We start from the raw sequence: 22,288 nt of genomic DNA on the forward strand, positions 1-22,288 counted from the left end.
TAATTTTGAAAATAAATTATTATGATTGTAAATGAAGTATGTGCACATTTTATCCTAGTAGGGGCCCCCTCAAAATTCACGTTCCTTTAGTTCTTCACTGACTTAGAGGGCCTCTGCAGATTTTCTTTCATTTGTCATTGTTTTGTCAGTTTTTTTGGTTGATGATGGAAGCTTTTGGTGTAAGTACAGCTGCAATAAAACATACTAGCTATTGTTTCAATTGCTGTGATCAGATGAAAACATTAATATACATTGCTTATTACTAAATTAGCTGGTTTGGAATAAGGAACTGCACATAAATACTTTATATTTTTTCTGTCTCTGTAGTTTCATGCGATAAAGTCTATTCTTCACAGTAGCATTGCAGTACCATCCTCAATCTCATGAGATGCAAAAAAAATGTGTTGTTCACAAGCATGTTTCTATTTGAAAAATAAATTATGTGTATTCATAGAAAAACACTTAATGCATATGGAGAGGGGGGAAACATATTTAATACTGCACAACATTACATGTCTTTGTGGTTCTTCTTTGGGGGAATTCTGTCTCTGCATAAAATTAAATAATGTGAATCATTGAAAAGACGTACATGGTCTACTCTTGTATTTCATAACATGGTCCTCAATTATGCATCACTCAAAAAATAAGGAAATCAAAACAGTTTCATACAACATGCTTTATGACAAGAACTACAAACCATCACAATGTACTAATTTACAATATAAAGAGCAGCCAATTTCACCTACAAGCACTTTATAGAGACAAACCATACAGTCAAAGCATGCCACTAAATACACAACTGTACAGTTTAACAATGATTATCGCCAATATTTCCCAATGAAAAAAAAAATATTCTGAAAGATTGAAATAAAAAGCCACATTCTCTTATCCTATAGCTACATATACTTCAAAGAACTGAATTAGAAGTTGATGTTTAGCAAACTTTCAGTGCAGTGCAAGTTGGGGTAGTAACTACTCTGCATAATTCCTTCAGAGTCACATGATGGTAGACGCAGTTGTCTAACTTTGGCCAATTTCACAGTGGTGTTTGCACAGCTAGCCGTGGATTTGTAGGCTGTGGCTGTGCCTTTTACACTCCGGCTGTGGCAATCGGACTCAGCACTGTTGTCCAGTAGTTGAGAAGTTCCCCTGCATGTCTAGCAGATGTTAAGAAAGGCCCGGCGCAGGTCCTTACTCCTCAGGGCGTAGATGATGGGGTTGACGGTGGAGTTGAGCAGGCAGAGCATGCTGCAGAAGGCAAAAACCGTCTTGATAAAGTTGTTCATCTTCCAGAACAGATCGTAGACCATGATGCCCAGCACAGGGCCCCAGCAGATGACGAGGACCACCAGAATCAGCACTAAGGTCTTGGCCAGGCGGATGTCCATGCGGGCCTGCTCGGGTCGCATTGTCTGTACCTTGGTGCCATGCGCTGTGTAGACTATGATGCTCTTCTGGGAGTGGCGGCTCATCATGCGCACGGCGTGGTGGTGGGCCTTCCACAGGATGAACATGTAGGCATAGATTATAAACAGCAGCAGCACACTGGTCATCCCTATCCAGAACATCAGGTACTTCACGTCGATGAGTGGGAAAATGTCAGAGCACACGGAGTTCAGTTGCTTACAGTTCCAGCCCAGTAGGGGGAGCACCGCGATGACGATTGAGATAGTCCACATCATGCAGAAGGCGATGACAGCCTTTGTCTTGGTGACGATCCGCTTGTAAGCCATGGGCCTGTGGATGGAGATGTAGCGGTCTATGGCTGTGAGAAAGAGACTGCCCACAGAGGCACTGAACGAGGCGATGACCCCACCAAGCTTAAAGAGAAACACATTGGGGCTGTCCTTCCGGTGTAGCACATGGAAGTCCAAGAAACTGTACACAAATATGACACTGCCCAGAAGGTCGGCCACAGCCAGGCTTCCTATGAAGTGGTAGGAGGGCCGACAGCGCAGGGTGCTGGAGTGGAGGATCACACACAGTACAATAAGGTTCTCCAGCACTGTGAAGGTTCCCAGGGTGAGTGCCATGATCGCTACTACCAACTGCTGGCTGGGGGTCAGAATCATGAAGCACTCCATGTCCACAAAGTTCTCCCCGCATTGGATAGAATCCTTGCCGTCCACAAAGGTCCCATTGCCAACCAGATCAGAGAAGTTGGTCTGGTAAATGGAGTTGCCATTAAAGATGAGCTCCTCGTCTCTAGCTATTTGAGGAAAGTAGTTTCTAAGTGGGGCAGAGTGAGCCTTCTGTAAATGGAATCCAGTCTTGGCAAAGCCAGACTCTATGGTTGGGTCATTGTAGCTCACATCGTTGGAGCCAAGATATTGCAAACCATTAGTTATTGTTTGGAAAGTGGTGTCAGCTATTCCATCCAGAGCAGACTTCATGGCTGTCCAGTTGGAAGGTAAATTATGTAACATAAGATGAGTATCTAGAGAAAAAAGTTCCAGACAATTTAGAAATGATCAATACTTTTTATTATTTAGTTTAATTGTGACGTGTGTGTATGTATTTAACTGTGGGTGATGTGGGTAGGTTGCTGGGTGACATTATTGACATCCCTGCTGTATCAGCCAGCTGACTTTCCAGCAGATGCATCTCAGACAATAGTGAGAGAATTAACAGTCGATGACAAATTAATGAGACCCATATCTAACCTTCTGTGCTGCCCCCAGGATAAAAACATTGCATTAAGTAGCCTATGTAGGTCAATCTTTCCTTTCAATTAAGGGGTAATTACGTTTCAAAATTATGATTCAATTAATTATGCATCAAGGTAGTTATATTCTCTCAAGACTAGATTGATTTGTTGAATCAATCTATAGAACTGTACATGACTATGTTTTGCTCTCATAGATAAACAATACATAACCCTTACATTTGATAATTAATATATCTGTACATTTGGTAAAAAAATTACAATAACCTACATAGGCCTATTCGACATGTTTGTTTTTCATTAATAAAAAAGTACAGGCTATTGAGAATAATTGTGATAACATTTTCATGCAGATATTTATAGGTAAGCAAACCATTTACTGGTTGTGATATAGAATATACAACAATGTGACGATGCCCCTTGTCCCACTCATAAACGAATAAGAAAGACCAACAATAAGTAGGGTTGTAGAGAGGCTGCAGGCAAGTAATTAGACTCACATAAGAATATACACTGTCATAAGGTTATAGCGAAATCAATGAAGTAACACATTTTTGACTATGCATTAATGCAACATTTGATTTTATTAAAACAAAATGTGTGTTTACCTTCACATTCTTTGCACAAATAACTTGCGTCGATCCATATGCCAGATTTAATTTATTACATGAAGACAAGAGAAAGTGTATCCACATATCCACTCTCAGGAATCGTAGCCTATTGATGTCAACAGTTGCTTTTTCAAAGTGTATCAAAAGTAGTTTTTAATTCGAATTTTTGTCATGATGAGCCTCGCATCATTGTTTAGTAAAGCCAAGAGACAGCGATGTGTCTGTCTGAGGTATGGGATTATTATTTATAAGGAAGGGGTCGCTTTGTGCGCTTCTGTGTCACGTGCTCCGAGGTGCCACAACGCCTTGGACCAGTATAGTGCGCTCGCATCGCATCCTAACATCCACGCTCGCTCAATAATGAGACACTCAGTCATTTTGATCACCCACCCAACCATTATCGACCAGTGTGGTTGAGGAAAACGAAAGCATGAGTACCATTGTTGTAATTAATGTTAAAACACTAACATATTTACTTGGCAAACCACTTTTTATTACTATTGCGTTTAGATTCTCACTTCAACCTATAAGAAATGATGACATCCTCCTTTCTTGGGTAATATGTCTGTATGATGTGTTATTGTATGTATGCAACCATCACTAATGGTAGTGTGCCATTTATTGTGACTGGAGGAAAGGCATGATGTGTTCTATAGCCTGGAAGGAAGAGTGGGAAAATAAAAAATATCCAGCCAAGTGTGATATATTTAACCACATGTAGCAGTGTGTTGAAAATATATATAATATCAGGAGCTGCAGAGGTGTTAAAATGAGGTTGTCGGTGTGTAGTGGGACAACTGCAGAGAATAGGCTATATGTCTCCGGTAAGTGGGCTATTAGTCAGCTGCCCATCATGTGAATTCAGTCTGAGGATTACTTGGCATTGAGGAAGTTAATTATTTATTCTTTATTTATTCAGGGAAACCAATTGAGACCAGGGTCTCATTCACAAGGGTGCCCTGATCCCAGTAACATAACAATCAAATACAATATGAAAAAAAAACTGCGATCAATACAATGTAAAATAAAAATACAGCACAACACAACATTTAAAAAAAATGGTTACATGTCCTCAACAACTTTAAATTACCTGAGTGGCACCAGAATATTTGGCTGCCTCTGATCTTGTCTCGAAAATTAAACCATAGGCAACAGTGACTAGGGTCTGGTTTCAATAGAAAGCAATAGTAGGCTAATGGCATCTTTTTGTAGGCACAAACTCTGCCACGGCTCGTTGGGCAAAGCCTAAGGGGAAATTCACGTTTTTTTTGTTGTATTTTTGGATAAAAGACAAAAATAAGGTATGTGGTAAACACAGGCATTATACTTTTTCTTTATACGTTTTGTTTCCCTAACCTCAACGAAAATTATCCCTGTAATTCTCCTTTGTTGTTATGACGGAGCAAGCAACCTGGTCTCAATATAAGACGTATAATACTATACCCCCTCGGATGGTATATGATAAGTTGCTTCATCCAATTCGTATGTTATTGTACGACCGGGTAAGATGTATGATACTATACGTCCTACAATTTCTATGATATTGTACTATTCCTTTCATAATGTAACCTAACATTACATCATGGTGCCAGAGAAGATGGCTGAAGTTTTACATGCTCCTAACCAAATGTTTTTTTGTTGTTTTTTTGCATTGTTTAACTTATTTTTGAACTTATTCTGTACATAATGTTGCTGCTACCATCTCTTATTACTGAAAAGAACCTCTGGACATCAGAACAGCGATTACTCACCACGAACTGGCAGAAGCTTTTTTTTTCTTTAATGAGTCCGACGAGCCCTACGTGTAAGACATACTGCCCGATCCCTGTCATTTGCGTGACGAGAAGACGGAGAAAAAGAGGACAGAGGTCAGGCTGCCTTCTGAGAATTTCGTAGGCGAATAAACCCCCACTGCCTGCCGTTCTACTAGCTAACATGCAATCATTGGAAAATAAAATCAAAGACCTACGAGGAAGATGAAACTACCACCGGGACTTTAAAAACTGCAATATCTTATGCTTCACGGAGTAGTGGCTGAACGACGACATTATCAGCATACAGCTGGCTGGTTATACGCTGTATCGGCAGGATAGAACAGCGGAGTCTGGTAAGACAATGGACTATGTATATGTGTGAACAACAGCTGGTGTACGATATCTAAGGAAGTCTCAAGGTTTTGCTCGTCTGAGATGGAGAATCTCATGATAAGCTGTAGACCCTACTATCTACCAACAGAGTTTTCATCTGTATTTTTCGTAGTTGTCTAAATACCACCACAGACCGATTCTGGCACTAAGACAACACTCAAACAGCTGTATTCCGCCATAAGCAAATAGGATAATGCTCATCCAGTGGCGGCGCTCCTAGTGGCCCTGGACTTTAATGCAGGGAAACTTAAATCCTTTTTTACCAAATTTCTATCAGCATGTTAAATGTGCAACCAGAGGGAAAAAAACTCTAGACCACCTTTACTCCACACACAGAGAGACCCTCCATTTGGCAAATCTGACCATAATTCTATCCTCCGGATTCCTGCTTACAAGCACAAATCTAAGCAGGAAGCACCAGTGACCCGGTCAATATAAAAGTGGTCAGATGAAGCAGATGCTAAGGTACTGGACTGTTTTCCTAGCACAGACTGGAATATGTTCCAGGATTCTTCCGATGGCATTGAGGAGTACACCACATCAGTCACTGGCTTCATCAATAAGTGCATCGATGACATCGTCCCCACAGTGACCGTACGTACATACCCCAACCAGAAGCCATGGATTACATGCAGCACGCGCACTGAGCTAAAGGCTAGAGCTGCCGCTTTCAAGGAGCGGGACTCTAACCCGGAAGCCTATAAGAAATTCTGCTATGCCCTCCGACGAACCATCAAACAGGAAAAGGGTCAATACAGGACTAAGCTCAAATCGTACTACCATTACTCCGATGCTCGTCAGATGTGGCAGGGCTTGTGAAATATTACAAAGGGAAGCACAGCCGAGCGCTGCCCAGTGACACGAGCCTACCAGATGAGCTAAACTACTTCCATGCTCGCTTCGATGCAAATAACACTGAAACATGCATGAGAGCGCCAGCTATTCCGGACGACTGTGATCACGCTCTCCGCAGCTGATGTAAGACTTTTAAACAGGTCAACATTCACAAGGCCGCAGGGCCAAATCAAATCAAATTTTATTTGTCACATACACATGGTTAGCAGATGTTAATGCGAGTGTAGCGAAATGCTTGTGCTTCCAGTTCCGACAATGCAGTAATAACCAACAAGTAATCTAACTAACAATTCCAAAACTAATATCTTATACACAGTGTAAGGGGATAAAGAATATGTACATAAAGATATGAATGAGTGATGGTGCAGAGCAGCATAGGCAAGATATAGTAGATGGTATCGAGTACAGTATATACATATGAGATGAGTATGTAAACAAAGTGGCATAGTTAAAGTGGCTAGTGATACATGTATTACATAAGGATGCAGTAGCTGACAGAGTACAGTATATACGTATACATATGAGATGAATAATGTAGGGTATGTAAACATTATATTAGGTAGCATTGTTTAAAGTGGCTAGTGATATATTTTACATCCTTTCCCATCAATTCCCATTATTGAAGTGGCTGGAGTTGAGTCAGTGTGTTGGCAGCAGCCACTCAATGTTAGTGGTTGCTGTTTAACAGTCTGATGGCCTTGCGATAGAAGCTGTTTTTCAGTCTCTCGGACCCAGCTTTGATGCACCTGTACTGACCTCGCCTTCTGGATGATAGCGGGGTGAACAGGCAGTGGCTCGAGTGGGTGTTGTCCTTGATGATCTTTATGGCCTTCCTGTAACATCGGGTGGTGTAGGTGTCCTGGAGGGCAGGTAGTTTGCCCCCGGTGATACGTTGTGCAGACCTCACTACCCTCTGGAGAGCCTTACGGTTGTGGGCGGAGCAGTTGCCGTACCAGGCGGTGATACAGCCCGCCAGGATGCTCTCGATTGTGCATCTGTAGAAGTTTGTGAGTGTTTTTGGTGACAAGCCGAATTTCTTCAGCCTCCTGAGGTTGAAGAGGCGCTGCTGCGCCTTCTTCACGATGCTGTCTGTGTGAGTGGACCAATTCAGTTTGTCTGTGATGTGTATGCCGAGGAACTTAAAACTTACTACCCTCTCCACTACTGTTCCATCGATGTGGATAGGGGGCTGTTCCCTCTGCTGTTTCCTGAAGTCCACAATCATCTCCTTAGTTTTGTTGACGTTGAGTGTGAGGTTATTGTCCTGACACCACACTCCGAGGGCCCTCACCTCTTCCCTGTAGGCCGTCTCGTCGTTGTTGGTAATCAAGCCTACCACAGTTGTGTCGTCCGCAAACTTGATGATTGACTTGGAGGCGTGCGTTGCCGCGCAGTCGTGGGTGAACAGGGAGTACAGGAGAGGGCTCAGAACACACCATTGTGGGGCCCCAGTGTTGAGGATCAGCGGGGTGGAGATGTTGTTGCCTACCCTCACCACCTGGGGGCGGCCCGTCAGGAAGTCCAGTACCCAGTTGCACAGGGCGGGGTCGAGACCCAGGGTCTAGAGCTTGATGACAAGCTTGGAGGGCACTACTGATTACCAGGACGTGTAATGCGAGCATGCGCTGATCAACTGGCAAGTGTCTTCACTGACATTTTCAACCACTCCCTGTCCGAGTCCGTAATACCAACATGTTTCAAGCAGACCACCATAGTCCCTGTTCCCAAGAACACGAAGGTAATCTCCCTAAATGACTACCGACCTGTAGCACTCACGTCTGTAGCCATGAAGTGATTTGAAAGCTGGTCATGGCTCACATCAACAACCCAGAAACCCTAGACCCACTCCAATTTGCATATCGCCCTAACAGATCCACAAATGATGCAATCTCTATTGCACTCCACACGGCCCTTTCCCACCTGGACAAAAGGAACACCTATGTGAGAATGCTATTCATTGTCTACAGCTCAGTGTTCAACACCATAGTACCTTCAAAGCTCAACAATAAACAATAAGGATTCTGGGACTGAACACCTCCCTCTGCAACTGGATCCTGAACTTCCTGATGGGCCGCCCCCAGGTGGTAGGGGTAGGTAACAACACATCCGCCACCAACAGAATAATATAAATTGCCCTGAGACCACATTGCTTTTGCCTAGGGTTGGGTTTTGAGACTAACTTTGAACAGACAAGTCTATGGGGGTTTATGAGGGTGACAGGGTTTGTGAGGCTGGCTATTTTTGCTAGCATTATTTGTGTGGTGTGTGTGTGTGTGTGTATGCCTTTTACCACTTTTTTGCCCATAAATATTATTAAATAATATGTAAAGATTGAAGTAGATCCTCTGTGTTGCACAGCTGCAAAATTACTTCCACCGTGAACCCTGACACCAAACACCCCCCACCGCCAAATGAAAAACTACTTTTCAGGATAATAACATACTATTTTTAGATGCGGCATTTTGGAAAATGTTCAAACACTTTTCATTGTGTATGTGACCTCTACAATATAGCAAAGATGGAATTCAGCACTTACTCTTGGACTGTCACAGAAACTGTGTCCAAAAGCAACACTGTATTTAAATGCCAATGAGAATGTATTCATAACACTTTATCAGGCCCATTAAGTATAATCTGTTCCATGTCTCTGCATTTGTAGGACTGCATTCATTTGTTTCTGCGTGTCTTTTCTGCCTCACAAATGTAGCCTATGAGACATGGACAACACAGAGTAACATAGCATTGATGAAAATGCTGTCTCCCGCCATATGAAATAATATGAAAGAAAACATTAGTCTTTCCATCCAGCTCTATTACGGCCATACATTTGAAGTGTCATTACCAAGGAAAAGCACCATAATGCAACGGGACATCCAGGGACGGACTGGGACAAAAATTTAGCCCTGGCATTTCAGCAACACCAGCCCACATCACCACGTGCCAGGGGTGTAAGTAGATTTAATTTCTTACAGGTACGGGGCACCCAAGCAGGCACGCAAACTTTTTTTATAACCTAGGTGTAATCAAACAATTACATATAGAACCCAAATAAATGTAATATGATCTCTGTGCCCCTAGTAGCCTATTACCTTTTTAATGTGGCATAAACACAACCAGTCATCCTGTTTTCATCTAATTGTCAAACAATCACTTCCAAAGGCGCTCCTGTAGGCTACCTGCGCATGTTGATCCACTCAAAATAATTCTAGCATTCAAACAGTGCACTGTGTACACGCAATTTGATGAATGGAAAGAGACATCTGTTAAAAAATAATTAAACGTGTATTGTAATGACATTCTGCGGTTGTTGTCTGCCTGTGTCTCGGTCTCGACCACTCATCTCTGCTTGGAATAATATGTGTTCTCTTTGAACCACAATGCAATTTGTAGCATATGCCATTTTTCATTTGGCTGATATGAGGTAATGTTAAATAATAAATAGCCTCAATTTTTCTTGGCATTTTGTGTTAATTATTGTGATAGGTTCACTATTTTGCCGGACCGGCTTACTTTCATCCCTGTCGCGTTCAAACAGTAATGACACACCCCTTGACTTTTTCCACATTTTGTTGTGCTACAGCCTGAATTAAAAATGGATGAAATTGGATTTTTTTGGTCACTGGCCTACAGACAATACCCCATAATGTCAGTGTAATTATGTTTTTCAGCATTCTTACAAATTTAATAAAAATGTAAAACTGAAATGTCTTGGGTCAGTACGTATTCAACCTCTTTGTTATAGCAAGCCTAAATAAGGAGTAAAAATGTGCTTAATAAGTTGAGTCCAATGGTGTCTTTAAAACAGTTAGTTTTTAATGTATTTGTATCTGTATTTATTATGGCTGTGACAGGAGAAAACTGAGGATGGATCAACATTGTAGTTACTCCACAATGCTAACCTAATTGACAGAGTGAAAAGAAGGAAGCTTGTTCAGAATAAAATATATTCCAAAACATGCGTCCTGTTTGCAAAAAGGCACTAAAGTTTACTGCAAAGAATATGGCAAAGCAATTAACTTTTTGTCTGGAATACAAAGTCTCATGTTTGGGACAAATCCAATACAAAACATCACTGGTTACCACTCTCCAGATTGTCAAGCATAGTGGTGGCTGAATCATGTTATGGTTATGCTTGGCGAGGACTAGGGAGGTTTTTTTAGGATAAAATGAAACGGAATGGAGCTAAGCACAGGCAAAATCCTAGAGGAAAACCAGACACTGGGAGATGAATGCACCTTTCAGCAGGACAGTAACCTAAAACACGAGGCCAAATCTACATTGGAGTTGAATACCAAGAAAACAGTGAATGTTCCTGAGTGGCCGAGTTACAGTTTTGACTTAAATCCACTTGAAAATCTATGGCAAGACCTAAAAATGATTGTCTATCTACCAATGATCAACAACCAATTTCACAGACCTTTTTTGGCCTCATTTTGCACAATCCAGGTGTAGAAAGCTCTTAGAGGCTTACCTAGAAAAACTCACAGCTGTAATCGCTGCCAAAGGTGCTTCTACAAAGTATTGACTCAGGGGTGTGAATACATAAATAAATGAGATATTTCTGAATTTCATTTTCATTATGGGGTATTGTGTGTAGACGGATGAGAAAAAAAATATATTTTGATTTCAGGCTGTAACACAACAAAATGTGGAATAAGTTAAGGGGTATGAATACTTTCTGAAGGCACTGCAATTGTCCTCATAGTCCTCCGAATATGAATGCTTAAGGACTTTTTCAGTCCTTAGGCATGTTTTTTGTCCTCAAGTTTGCCTTTGACGCCCATTCTGTGTATATCATAGCTATCATATTTGTGTCTGGCTCGTATTCTTTGTACGGCAATTGGAAACAGGCAGCGCAAACAAAGATGATTGATGATTATTGTCATGAAAACGGCTGTCTTCAGCTAGTAGGCTAATGGTTCCAGTTGCAGGCTGTTTGTGGGAGGCTAGGGGACAAAACGAAGAAATGAGGCCTATCTCTGCATATACTGTGTGTTGTGGTGATAAGGTCGTCAGGGGACTTTGGGCTTTTATACGCAATATAAAAAGCCCACAGCAGAAAATGTATAATTCATTTTGTGGTCTCACAGTACAATAAATCTCCTGTGCACACCAAACCGACATGATCTCCATGGGCTAAGAGGTGACCGAGACAGGTACAGTTTGTGAATGGTGATGTGTGGTCCTATACAGGGTCCACATTGTGAGTTATGTTTCACCTGAGGGTTTTCATCTTCCTAGTCATTTTGACCAAATGTAAGCAAATGGGTAAACGTCACAAGTTGTTGAAATGAAGGTGTTATACTTAAAAACATGCCATTCAAGACACACTGCTGGTATCATTCTGCGTCATTCTGCCCTGTAAAATAAGGTCTTGAAAACACTTTGGTTATGTGACAATATCACAATGAAATACATGTTTTTAAGACCTACTTCCAAGACATTTTCTTCTTCCCTGGAAAGTGCCCTATGCCCTGCCAAGTCATCTCCAGTGACCGCATACTGTATGACCAGAGATGACCCTCATACATCACTCATCAGTGGTCGACCTCACATAAGGTGAAAGGCTGTTCCATATGTATACATCCTGGGAAACAGAGGTATCAGCTCTCCTTGACCACAGACTGAACTGAATGACTCTGAAGTAAAGCATGATATGCTTGGAGTCATATCACTCCTGGGATGAATCCATGCCTCCCAGAGGGAACAAACATGTGACATGGCACTAGATCTTTGCCCTTATCCCTTTTTCCCATACCAGCAGAATAGTACTGTTGCTGTTTAAGATAAGTAGCTAAAGGATAATTGCTTTTCCTACATAGACTATTTCTCTTCTCCCATAGTAATGGAAGATCCACGTGGAGACAGACTGGGATAGGGGAGTACAGTCTTACCTCAGAGAGGTAGAAATGGCATACAGGTGGCTACATGCAAGTAGTGAGAAAGTGATTCCGTTGTTAGTATCTTACTGTACAGCATTACTGCTTTCTCATATACCCCGCAGAACATCAGATATGTACGCATCCTTGTAAATCCCCTCATGTTTTCATGAGGTGTCCCCAAATTCACACCATTTTGATGTCGGGTTCTTACTGTACATCTGGGTATAGTATGTGTAACAAGTATGCAACATGTGTGCAGATGTGTGGCAGAAACACAATCTTTCCATCTTCATACAAAAATAATTAAATGAATGCAACTTGACAATGTCATAATGGGTCGTTCTTGAATTGCGGGGGCATTTGCCTCCCTTGCCTTTGCAACTATAAATAACACAATGACAAATTGTTACACATCATACATGTTTTTGTTTATATTGAACTGTTGATAATTGATAAAAACATAATGGCAGTCTTCCCCCCCCCCCCCCAGACACACCATACTCCACACTTTAAGGATGTTTTTTTTTATTGTGAAAAAAACGATATATTCAAAGCACAAAGCTTAAATCTCATACTTGTATAAGTTGCAATCCCCTGAGTAAAAACTTGGTGGAAGCACCAATGGCAGCAATTATAGCTGTGAGTCTGTTGGGAAAGGTCTCTACCAACTTTGCACACCTAGATTTGGCAATATTTGACCATTCTTCTTTACAAAATTGTCAAAGCTCTGTCAAATTCTTTGTGGAGCATTGATGGACAGCAATCTTCAAGTCATGCCACAAATCTTCTATTGGATTTAGGTCGGGGCTCTGACTGGGCTGACAAGGACGTTTATATTTGTATTCGTTAGCCACTCCACTGTAGCTTTGGCTGTGTGCTTCAGGTGGTAGTCATGCTGAAAGATGAACTTCCGCCCCAGTTTCAGCTTTCTTGCAGAGAGCTGCAGTTTTTCCTCAATGACTTTTCTGTACATTGCTCCATTCATTTTGGGTGATGTGCCGTGTTGAGTTTGCGCCAAACATAACGCTTTGCAATAAGGCCCCCACAAAATATGTTTGCATCGTCAGACCACAAAACATTTTGCCACTTGGATACAGAATCTGTTGAATATTTTTTTTTGCAAACTTCAAATTGGAATCAAGGTGGGCTATCTTAAGTAATGGCTGCTTGGGGCACTGTTGTTACAAGCACACTTTGACCAGTATTGGCAAAAAAAATGCCTGTAACTCTTTCAAAGTTAACATTGGACTGTTGGTAGCTTCTCTGATCTGTCTCCAATATGCTCAGTCATCCAATTTGAAGGGATAGCTTGATCTAGGTATGGTCTTAGTGGTGCCATACACCTTCCACTTCTTAGTCTTGACTGTGCTCCAAGGGATATCCAAGGCCTTTGAAATCTTTTTATACTCATCCCCTGATCTGTGTATTTTCACAACTTTGTCGCAGAGTTCTTTTGAAAGCTCATTGGTGCTCATGGTTGACTGTTTGCTTTGCATTTCATTACCCAGCAGAGGGAACCTATAGGAACTGCTAAATTCATTCTGAAATCATCTGAATCAATGCATTTTAATACCGGTGTTTAATACAGGCCAATTCACTTGGTGTGTGATTTTGAAAGTGATTGGTTACACCTGGGCTAATTTAGGATTGCTATTACAAGGGGGTGGACACTTATCCAAGGAAGCTATTTCAGTTTCGTTTACTTTTAGATTTTCAAAAAAAGAAGGGCCTTGGTCAGGGAGCTGACTTATTTACTTAAGGTATTTTTGTTTTCGTTTTCACGCCCAATTTTTCAGTTTTTGATTTGTTAAAAAAGTTTGAAATATCCAATAAATGTCGTTCCACTTCATGATTGTGTCCCACTTGTTGTTGATTCTTCACAAAAAAATACAGTTTTATATCTTTATGTTTGAAGCCTGAAATGTGGCAAAAGGTCGCAAAGTTCAATGGGGCCAAATACTTTCGCAAGGCACTGTATATGCCAAAAATATCCAAAATCCATTTGAGCAGTTTCCATTCCTTGAATCAACCTTATTGATGTGTTTTTTTCTAAACAGAGGTCTCCACATCTCTCTATCTGGGATATTCTTCTGTCCTACACTGTGCCGACATCAATAATTTCCCCCATGACTACTCTCGCTCAGTTCAGCTCAGCGACACACTATCTTTAAGTCCCTAAAACACTGGAAGTGTATCACAGGCTACGGGCAAACAGCAGATGACTAAGGAGATATAGGAATGTAAACAGTAGGAGATGACTTTTGACTATTTTCTACATTGTGGAATAATAGTGAAGACATCACAACTGAGCACAACAAGTGCTCAGCATATGTGGGAACTCCTTCAAGACTGTTGGAAAAGCATTCCAGGTGAAGCTTGTTGAGAGAATGCCAATGTGTTTAACACTTTTTTGATTACTACACAAATCCATATGTGTTATTTCATAGTTTTGATAGCATGCCGTTTATTAGGCTCCAGATTAAATACGTTTTGATGAATTTCACAGGGTGGTGAAAGTGCATGATAATTGATGCTCCTTTGAATATCGAGGGTCTTATTCTGGTGACATCATGATCGATACTTGGCTGCCTTTTGACAAAAAAACATCTCGCTCTTTTGTCCATAATCATCTCATCATGTTGGCAAGCCTTCCTGCACTGTCTGCTATGCCGATTTTAGCATGTAAATGTTGGTGGGGCAAACTCACTTAAAAAATATGTTGCATGCCAGCAAAGCCACTGCACAACACTAACCAATACATGAATTGCACTGTAACGGTGACAAACGGAGCCTACAACCTGTTAGGGCCTTCATAAAGCTGTCCCAAACAGCAGAGTTTTCTTTTCAGCCCCATGGAGTGTCCTTACCACCGCTACACCTGGCTATCAGCGAAGCCTTGTCTGACAGTGAAACAGTTCATTCAGCCTGATTTACTGCCTTTTTAAGAAACATAGATGATATGGCTGACTTGCTTAACAAATGGGTTTTCTACTGACAATTGAGATGTACAAACTATGGCATGAGGGAACAATGAGTGAATAAGTAGCAATCCATAATTTTGATTAAGAAATGAATGACCGAGCTAAGACAGACATAGTAAATATAACTATTTGTTCAGCACTTTTGAAATGGACAGCGACAGGATTCAGAACATGGTATTCAGTATTCTCAGTAATATTCCTGTACACCAAGTTAGAACCATAGGATACATAAAGGGGGCTTATAAGCAGACAATGAAAGCTCTTACAAAATTCAATGATGACATTTCTCTAAAACAGGCTATAGGCTACATGTGCACCACCAAATCCGAACAGTAAGCTAAGTTATGAGATGGAAAGGGACAAAATGATCAGCTTAATACACAACATACACTTAGTATTACTTTCTTATCTGTGGTATACAAATCTCCCTGGCATATTACATCATTTATGCAGCATCATGCAAGACATTTTTGGACTCACCGTGTTGTTCTGTGCTCTCTTGAACAGGAAGGTGGTGCAGCGTTTCTTATGTGGGAAAATGTTGTTATCAAAGTTTTGGCATTCTCTGGATTTATGGTGCTTTCAGGACAACTGAGAACTCGGGGAAAAAAAGAAGGTCGAAACATGGCATCAGTGATCTTCAGGTCGGAGCTTTAGAAAGAGGCCCGAACTCCCGACTTGGAATTCAGAGTTGGATGACCGTTCAAAACGTATTTTCCCAGTCGGAAGTAGTTTTTCTCAGAGTTCCCAGTTGTCTTGAACTCACTGAAGTCTGAGATTTCCCAGTTCCGAGTTACCAGTTGTTTTTAACGCGGCAGAAGTCATGCTGGATTGACAGCATGGCCAATGTATTTAACTTTTTCTGGCCCATGGTGTTGCATGTGAATGTTTATCCTTTTAAAAAGGAAAATAATTGTACCACACACCCACTCTACTGAATAGCAGGCTAGTGATTGCTTTGCAATGCTTGCAGTTAGTCACTGATTCCAATGGTCGATGTTTATGTCCAATGGCCGATGAGCACCGATACCTTTATCTATAATTTCTCTTCATATGACAAGGATTGCTAATTAAAAACAGGTTCAGCCCCTGGTTTGACCGTGATCTTGCAGAGTTACTCCACCTCAACAATTGCATTTGGCGAATGGCTCGGCACACGCATACTCAGGCTGACTGGCTATCGTTCAGGCAAATGAGAAATAAGTGCACTCAGGCTATCCGGAAGGCCAAAGTTAGTTACTTTAAGGAGCAGTTCTCTGTCTGTGGCTTTAACCCCAAGAACGAGTAAAGACCTGGAGAATAAACCCTCCTCACACGTCCCTTAATGTTGATGATGTGGTTGTTACTGACAAGAAGCACATGGCTGAGCTCCTTAATCGCCACTTCATTAAGTCTGGATTCCTATTTGACTCAGCCATGCCTTCTTGCCCGTCTAACATTTCCTCATATCCCACCCCTTCTAATGCAACTATCCCCAATGTTTCTCCCTCTTTTTCCCCTGCCCAGCTACAAAGTTTCTCCCTGCAGGCAGTCACTGAGTCCGAGGTGCTAACGGAGCTCCTTAAACTTGACCCCAAAAAACATCTGGGTCTGATGGTTTAGACCCTTTCTTCTTTAAGGTTGCTGCCCCTATCATCGCAAAGCCTAACTCCAACCTTTCTAACCTGTCTCTTCTTTCTGGGGAGGTTTCCATTGCTTGGAAGGCAGCCACAGTTCATCCTTTATTTAAAGGGGGAGATCAAGCTGATCCTAACTGTTATAGGCCTATTTCTATTTTGTCCTGTTTACCAAAAGTGTTGGAAAAACTTGTCAATAATCAACTGACTGGTTTTCTTGATGTCTATACTATTCTCTCTGTTTTGCAATCTGGTTTCATCTCAGGTTATGGATGTGTTACTGAAACCTTAAAGGTCCTCAATGATGTCACCATTGCCCTTGATTCTAAGCAATATTGTGCTGCTATTTTTATTGATTTGGCCAAAGCTTTTGATAAGGCAGAGCACTCCATTCTTGTGGGCCGGCTAAGGAATAATGGTGTCTCTGAGGGGTCTTTGGTCTGGTTTGCTAACTACCTCTCTCAAAGAGTGCAGTGTATGAAGTCAGAAGATCTGCTGTCTCAGCCACTGTCTGTCACGAAGGGAGTACCCCAAGGCTCAATCCTAGGCCCGACGCTCTTCTCAATTTACATCAACAACATAGCTCAGGCAGTAGGAAGCTCTCTCATCCATTTATATGCAGATGATACAGTCTTATACTCAGCTGGCCCCTCCCGGGATTTTGTGTTAAATACTCTACAACAAAGCTTTCTTAGTGTCCAACAAGCCTTTTCTACCTTTAACCTTGTTCTGAACACCTCCAAAACAAAGGTCATGTGGTTTGGTAAGAAGAATACCCACTCTTCCCACGGGTGTTATTTCTACCTCTGAGGGTTTTAGAGCTTGAGGTAGTCACCTCATACAAGTACTTGGGAGTATGGCTAGACGGTGCACTGTCCTTCTCTCAGCACATATCAAAGCTGCAGACTAAAGTTAAATCTAGACTTGGTTTCCTCCATTGTAATCGTTCCTCTTTCACCCCAGCTGCTAAACTAACCCTAATTCAAGTGACCATCCTACGCATGCGAGATTACGGAGACATAATTTATAGATCGGCAGGTAAGGGTGCTCTCGAGCAGCTAGATGTTCTTTACCATTCGGCCATCAGATTTGCCACCAATGCTCCTTATAGGACACATCACTGCACTCTATACTCTTCTGTAAACTGGTCATCTTTGTATACCTGTCGCAAGACCCACTGGTTGATGCTTATTTATAAAGGCCTCACTCCCCCCTATCTGAGATATCTACTGAAGCCCTCATTCTCCACATACAAGCTCTGCCTGTCACATTCTGTTAAAGGTCCCCAAAGCACACACATTCCTGGGCCGCTCCTCTTTTCAGTTCGCAGCAGCTAGCGACTGGAACGAGCTGCACAAAACACTCAAACTGGGCAGTTTTATCTTAATTTCTTCATTCAAAGACTCAATCATGGGCACTCTTACTGACAGTTGTGGCTGCTTTGTATGTTGTATTGTTCTCACTACCTTCTTGACCTTGTGCTGTTGACTTTGCCCAGTAATGTTTGTACCATGTTTTTGTGATGCTACCATGTTGTTGCTACCATGTTGTTATCATGTTTTGCTGTTATGTTGTTGTCTTCAGTCTCTCTTTATGTAGTGTTTTGTCTCTCTTGTTGTGATGTGTGTTTTGTCCTATATTTATGTTGTATTTATTTTATTATTTTTTTAAATCCCAGGCCCCCGTCCCCGCAGGAAGCCTTTTGGTAGGCCGCCTGACTTGCCTAGTTAAACAAAGGTTTATAAAATAAAATAGAATAAAAATTGAAAAGGATTTGCCAGTAGATTGTCAACTTGATTCATGATGATTACTGCTTGTCTAGCTTGCTAGCTAATATATTGAAAGTATGATGTTGACATGATCAGTCCAATCAAAGCTATATAAAGTGATTTGACGCGATTTTATCTTTGGCCAAGGACCTTGAGCCTTCTTGGATGTGCACTTCTAATGTAAATCTAAGCCCTAAGGGGCTTGAATTTTCAAGCTGTCCCCATGAGTGACAGAACACTGAGCCAATCACAGCGCAACTAGAGAACATTACCAACCCCTACACTCTGTATTTTCCGCTGGCTGCCCCACCACCACAGAAAGCACTGAGCGAGGCTGAAACACCTGCATTGTGGAGCTGCCTTACTCAAGAAAGCAAAAAAGAGACCATGTTTTATGTGGCTTTATTAAATCAAGGATTATTTTTTTCCCATTGTTTGCTAAACAGTTGGGGGACCAATTGGATGGATTACTAACTAGTTTAATGATTTATAAACATGTGGAAAGTACTAGCTATGTACAAAGACCATTCAATTTTGGGAGAGAACAGAAGTTTTGAATTAGCAATTAGCAGCTTGGTTTTGAAATCTGTTTTCCAATGTCTAATTCTTTCAGTGTTTTGAGCAGTAATCTAAACAGCAGCACAAATACTATATCACAAGCAGTTGAGAGGGAAATGAGATTAGTTGTGAGACAGTTCTAAAATTTTGCCTGGTGTCTGAGGATTGAATGTACACTGGCTGTACCATTTGACCGTTTCTAGGCATAAGTGACATTAGTGGCCATTGTATTGGATTTACCCTAAATAACACAATGTATTCAGGACAAAAAGCAGCAACGTTGATCCATCCTCAGTTTTCTCCTATCACAACCATTAAACTATGTAACTGTTTTAAAGTCACTATTTGCCTCATGGTGAAATTCCTAAGCAGTTTCTTTCCTCTCCGGCAACTCATTTAGAAAGGACGCCTGTATCTTTGTAGTGACTGGGTATATTGGTACACCACCCAAAGTGTAATTAATAACTTCACCATGCTCAAAGGGATATAATGCTTTTTTTTACCCTTCTACCAATCGGTGCCCTTCTTTACAAGGCATTGGAAAACCTCCCTGGTATTTGTGGTTGATTCTGTGTTTGAAATTCACTGCTTGACTAAGGGACCTTACAATTATCTGAGATAAGGTATACATTAAAAAATCATGTTAAACACTATTATTGAGGGCCTCTCGAGTGGCAGGGATGTTCTTGTCCCATTGCGCATTCACGACTCCTGTTGCGCATTCACGACTCCCAACACATTGGTGCGGCTGGCTTCTGGGTTAAGTGGGTTTTGTGTCAAGAAGCAGTGCGGCCTGGTTGGGTTGTGTTTCGAAGGACGCACGGCTCGATACCTTTACCTCTCCCGAGTCCATACGGGAGTTGCAGTGATGAGACAAGACTGTAACTACCAATTGGATACCACAAAACTGGGGTGAAAAAGGGGTAAAAAATTCTCTCTCTATATTTTTATAACTATTTTAAAAACGCTATTATTGCACCTAGAGTGAGTCACTGCAACTTATGTGACTTGTTAAGCACATTTCTACTCCTGAACTGTTTTATGCTTGCCATAACAAAGGGGTTGAATACTTGTTGGCTCATGACATTTCAGCTTTTCACTTTTAATTAATTTGTCAAAATGTCTAAAAACAATAATTCCACTTTCACATTATGGGGAATGTGTAGGCCAGTGACACATCTCAATTTAATCCATCTTTACTTCAGGCTTTAACGCAACCGGATGTAGAAACAGTCCCCCCCCCCCCCCTCCCCGCCCCAGTCCAGTACCTGGGGGTGAATGTGTTGACCTTTCTTGCTGTATTGAGCCCGGTCAAAAGAAGACGACAAAAGGTCAAAAAGAGTTCAAATCTTCAAATAGTCTTAACCTTTCTGTGATGATTACATCATCATATTATCCAATGTGTCTGTATAGCTGTCCCAGTGCTGTAGTAATTCACACATTCCTACTGTTTCTATCCCTCTGGCAATTGGCTCTGACTACTATCCATGTCCCCAATCAAATAACATCTGGACAAATGCAATTATCAATCCCCATTTGAAATTACATTTAGGGAGATTATGCGGAGGACTAATACAATTTTACCTGCATTGGAGGGCAAATCACCATAGCAACTTCACCAAGACTCTTTGACCATATTGTACCAGACACTCTGATACTCATTATGTCACATGTGTACATCTTCCCAAGAGGCATACAGTATACAGTACAGAGCTATAGCAGTCATTGGCCGAGGTAGTATTTTCATACAGTACCATGGTAGATGTCAATGTGAGGGCAGAGCTTCTCCAGTGAAGGCCAATGCCACATGTCTTGTCAGGAGATGAAACTGATCCATCTCCCATTGTCTTCTATCCAGCCCATACGTCTAAATGAATTACCTTTTAACTACATTGAATCTCTCTCACTCCAACTTGTGTCCATGCCCAAGGTCAAGGGGGTTCATAGTTAGGTTTTGATTGATTAATGGCACTGTCAAACAAGGACACCTGTTCACACAGGCAGATCAGCATATTATACTTTTCATCAAGCCCAAATGTGAAATTGATGTCTCAATATATTATTTAAACATGGCCTCTGGAGCACATGGTCATTATCAGCCTCCATTCATTCTGTTTGAGGAAGCAGTGGTTTCAGAATGGGAACATTGATTATGTCATTGATGAATGAGCTTTAAATATGTCCCTGATAGACACGACTTGGTTCCGACTGGCTGGGACAAAGTCAGTGTAATGTCACAGGAGGTAGACATCGGGGATCTCTATCTATAATCATAGGATATTACAGTGTTTTGTCTTCTGCTTTTCATCTGATCTGTGTCATTATTTTCCCTCCACTGTCCCTTTCTATTCATTCAAAGAAGATAAATCCCTCTGTTCATCAACGGAGACTGTTTCATTTTCATCGTTTGATGCTTTAAGGACATTATTTAATAGAAACGCAATCTTCCCATGTTTAGAATACTGATACAGGATGTTTTAAAGCTAACAAACATCTCTTGAGTATGGGTGCAGACTCTGCAGAGTGATACACCGTTTGGATTCAGTATTGTGATTTAATTTGGGATGATGCCATTCCATCAACGATGTCATGCTCTGAAATAGTGTATTAGGAACCAATATTATCTGGTCATGTTGAACAGAACTATTATAGAAGGGGAAATAGTAGGTTCTTCTGATGAATTTTGTGTCTGTACTATCATGGATGTCATTTTCTTGGCACACATCTCATCTACTAACATGTTTCTGATTGGAAATAGTACTGTTGATTATAGTAGGGGTGAAGTCTGCATTTTGCATCCCTTTAGTCAGAGCATGGAGTGAAGCCATCATTAAGCTTTTTTTTGTAATTAGTGATTGAAGAAAGTGAAGATACTTGTTATAATTTCCTGTGAAATAATTTTCAGATTTTGTGATAGTATACATTTTAGAATAGTGATTCGATCTCCATACGGAAAATAAATAGTCTTTGTAAAGCAACCATGGCAGATATTTAGATTTTCCCAATTTCTCCTCCACCAATACTTCATGAACAATCCTGTGAGAACACTTGTATTACTGTAGAAAATGTCATGACAGGCCTAATGGAAAAATAACATTTGTCTGCTAACTTTGTCGACTAAATAAAATACGCTAGACAAGATATTTTTGTGTAGATAAGATTAATTATGTGACAAATGTTGCTGGAAATGCATTGATGCACAAT

The 22,288-nt window shown here is 41.1% G+C and overlaps 1 protein-coding gene across 1 annotated transcript; it reads right to left on the reverse strand.

The window, feature by feature from the left end:
- Positions 1-480: 480 nt before the first annotated feature.
- Positions 481-3,540, reverse strand: LOC135526989 (cannabinoid receptor type 1A-like). Its single transcript, XM_064955661.1, has 2 exons — positions 3,274-3,540; positions 481-2,437 (listed from the first exon to the last, which is right to left on the reverse strand). Exon 2 carries the CDS (start codon positions 2,424-2,426, stop codon positions 1,158-1,160), a length of 1,269 nt encoding a protein of 422 aa, XP_064811733.1. The 5' UTR covers positions 2,427-2,437; positions 3,274-3,540; the 3' UTR covers positions 481-1,157.
- Positions 3,541-22,288: the final 18,748 nt, after the last annotated feature.

This window comes from Oncorhynchus masou, chromosome 32, assembly GCF_036934945.1.
Source record: "Oncorhynchus masou masou isolate Uvic2021 chromosome 32, UVic_Omas_1.1, whole genome shotgun sequence".
Taxonomy (NCBI): domain Eukaryota; kingdom Metazoa; phylum Chordata; class Actinopteri; order Salmoniformes; family Salmonidae; genus Oncorhynchus; species Oncorhynchus masou.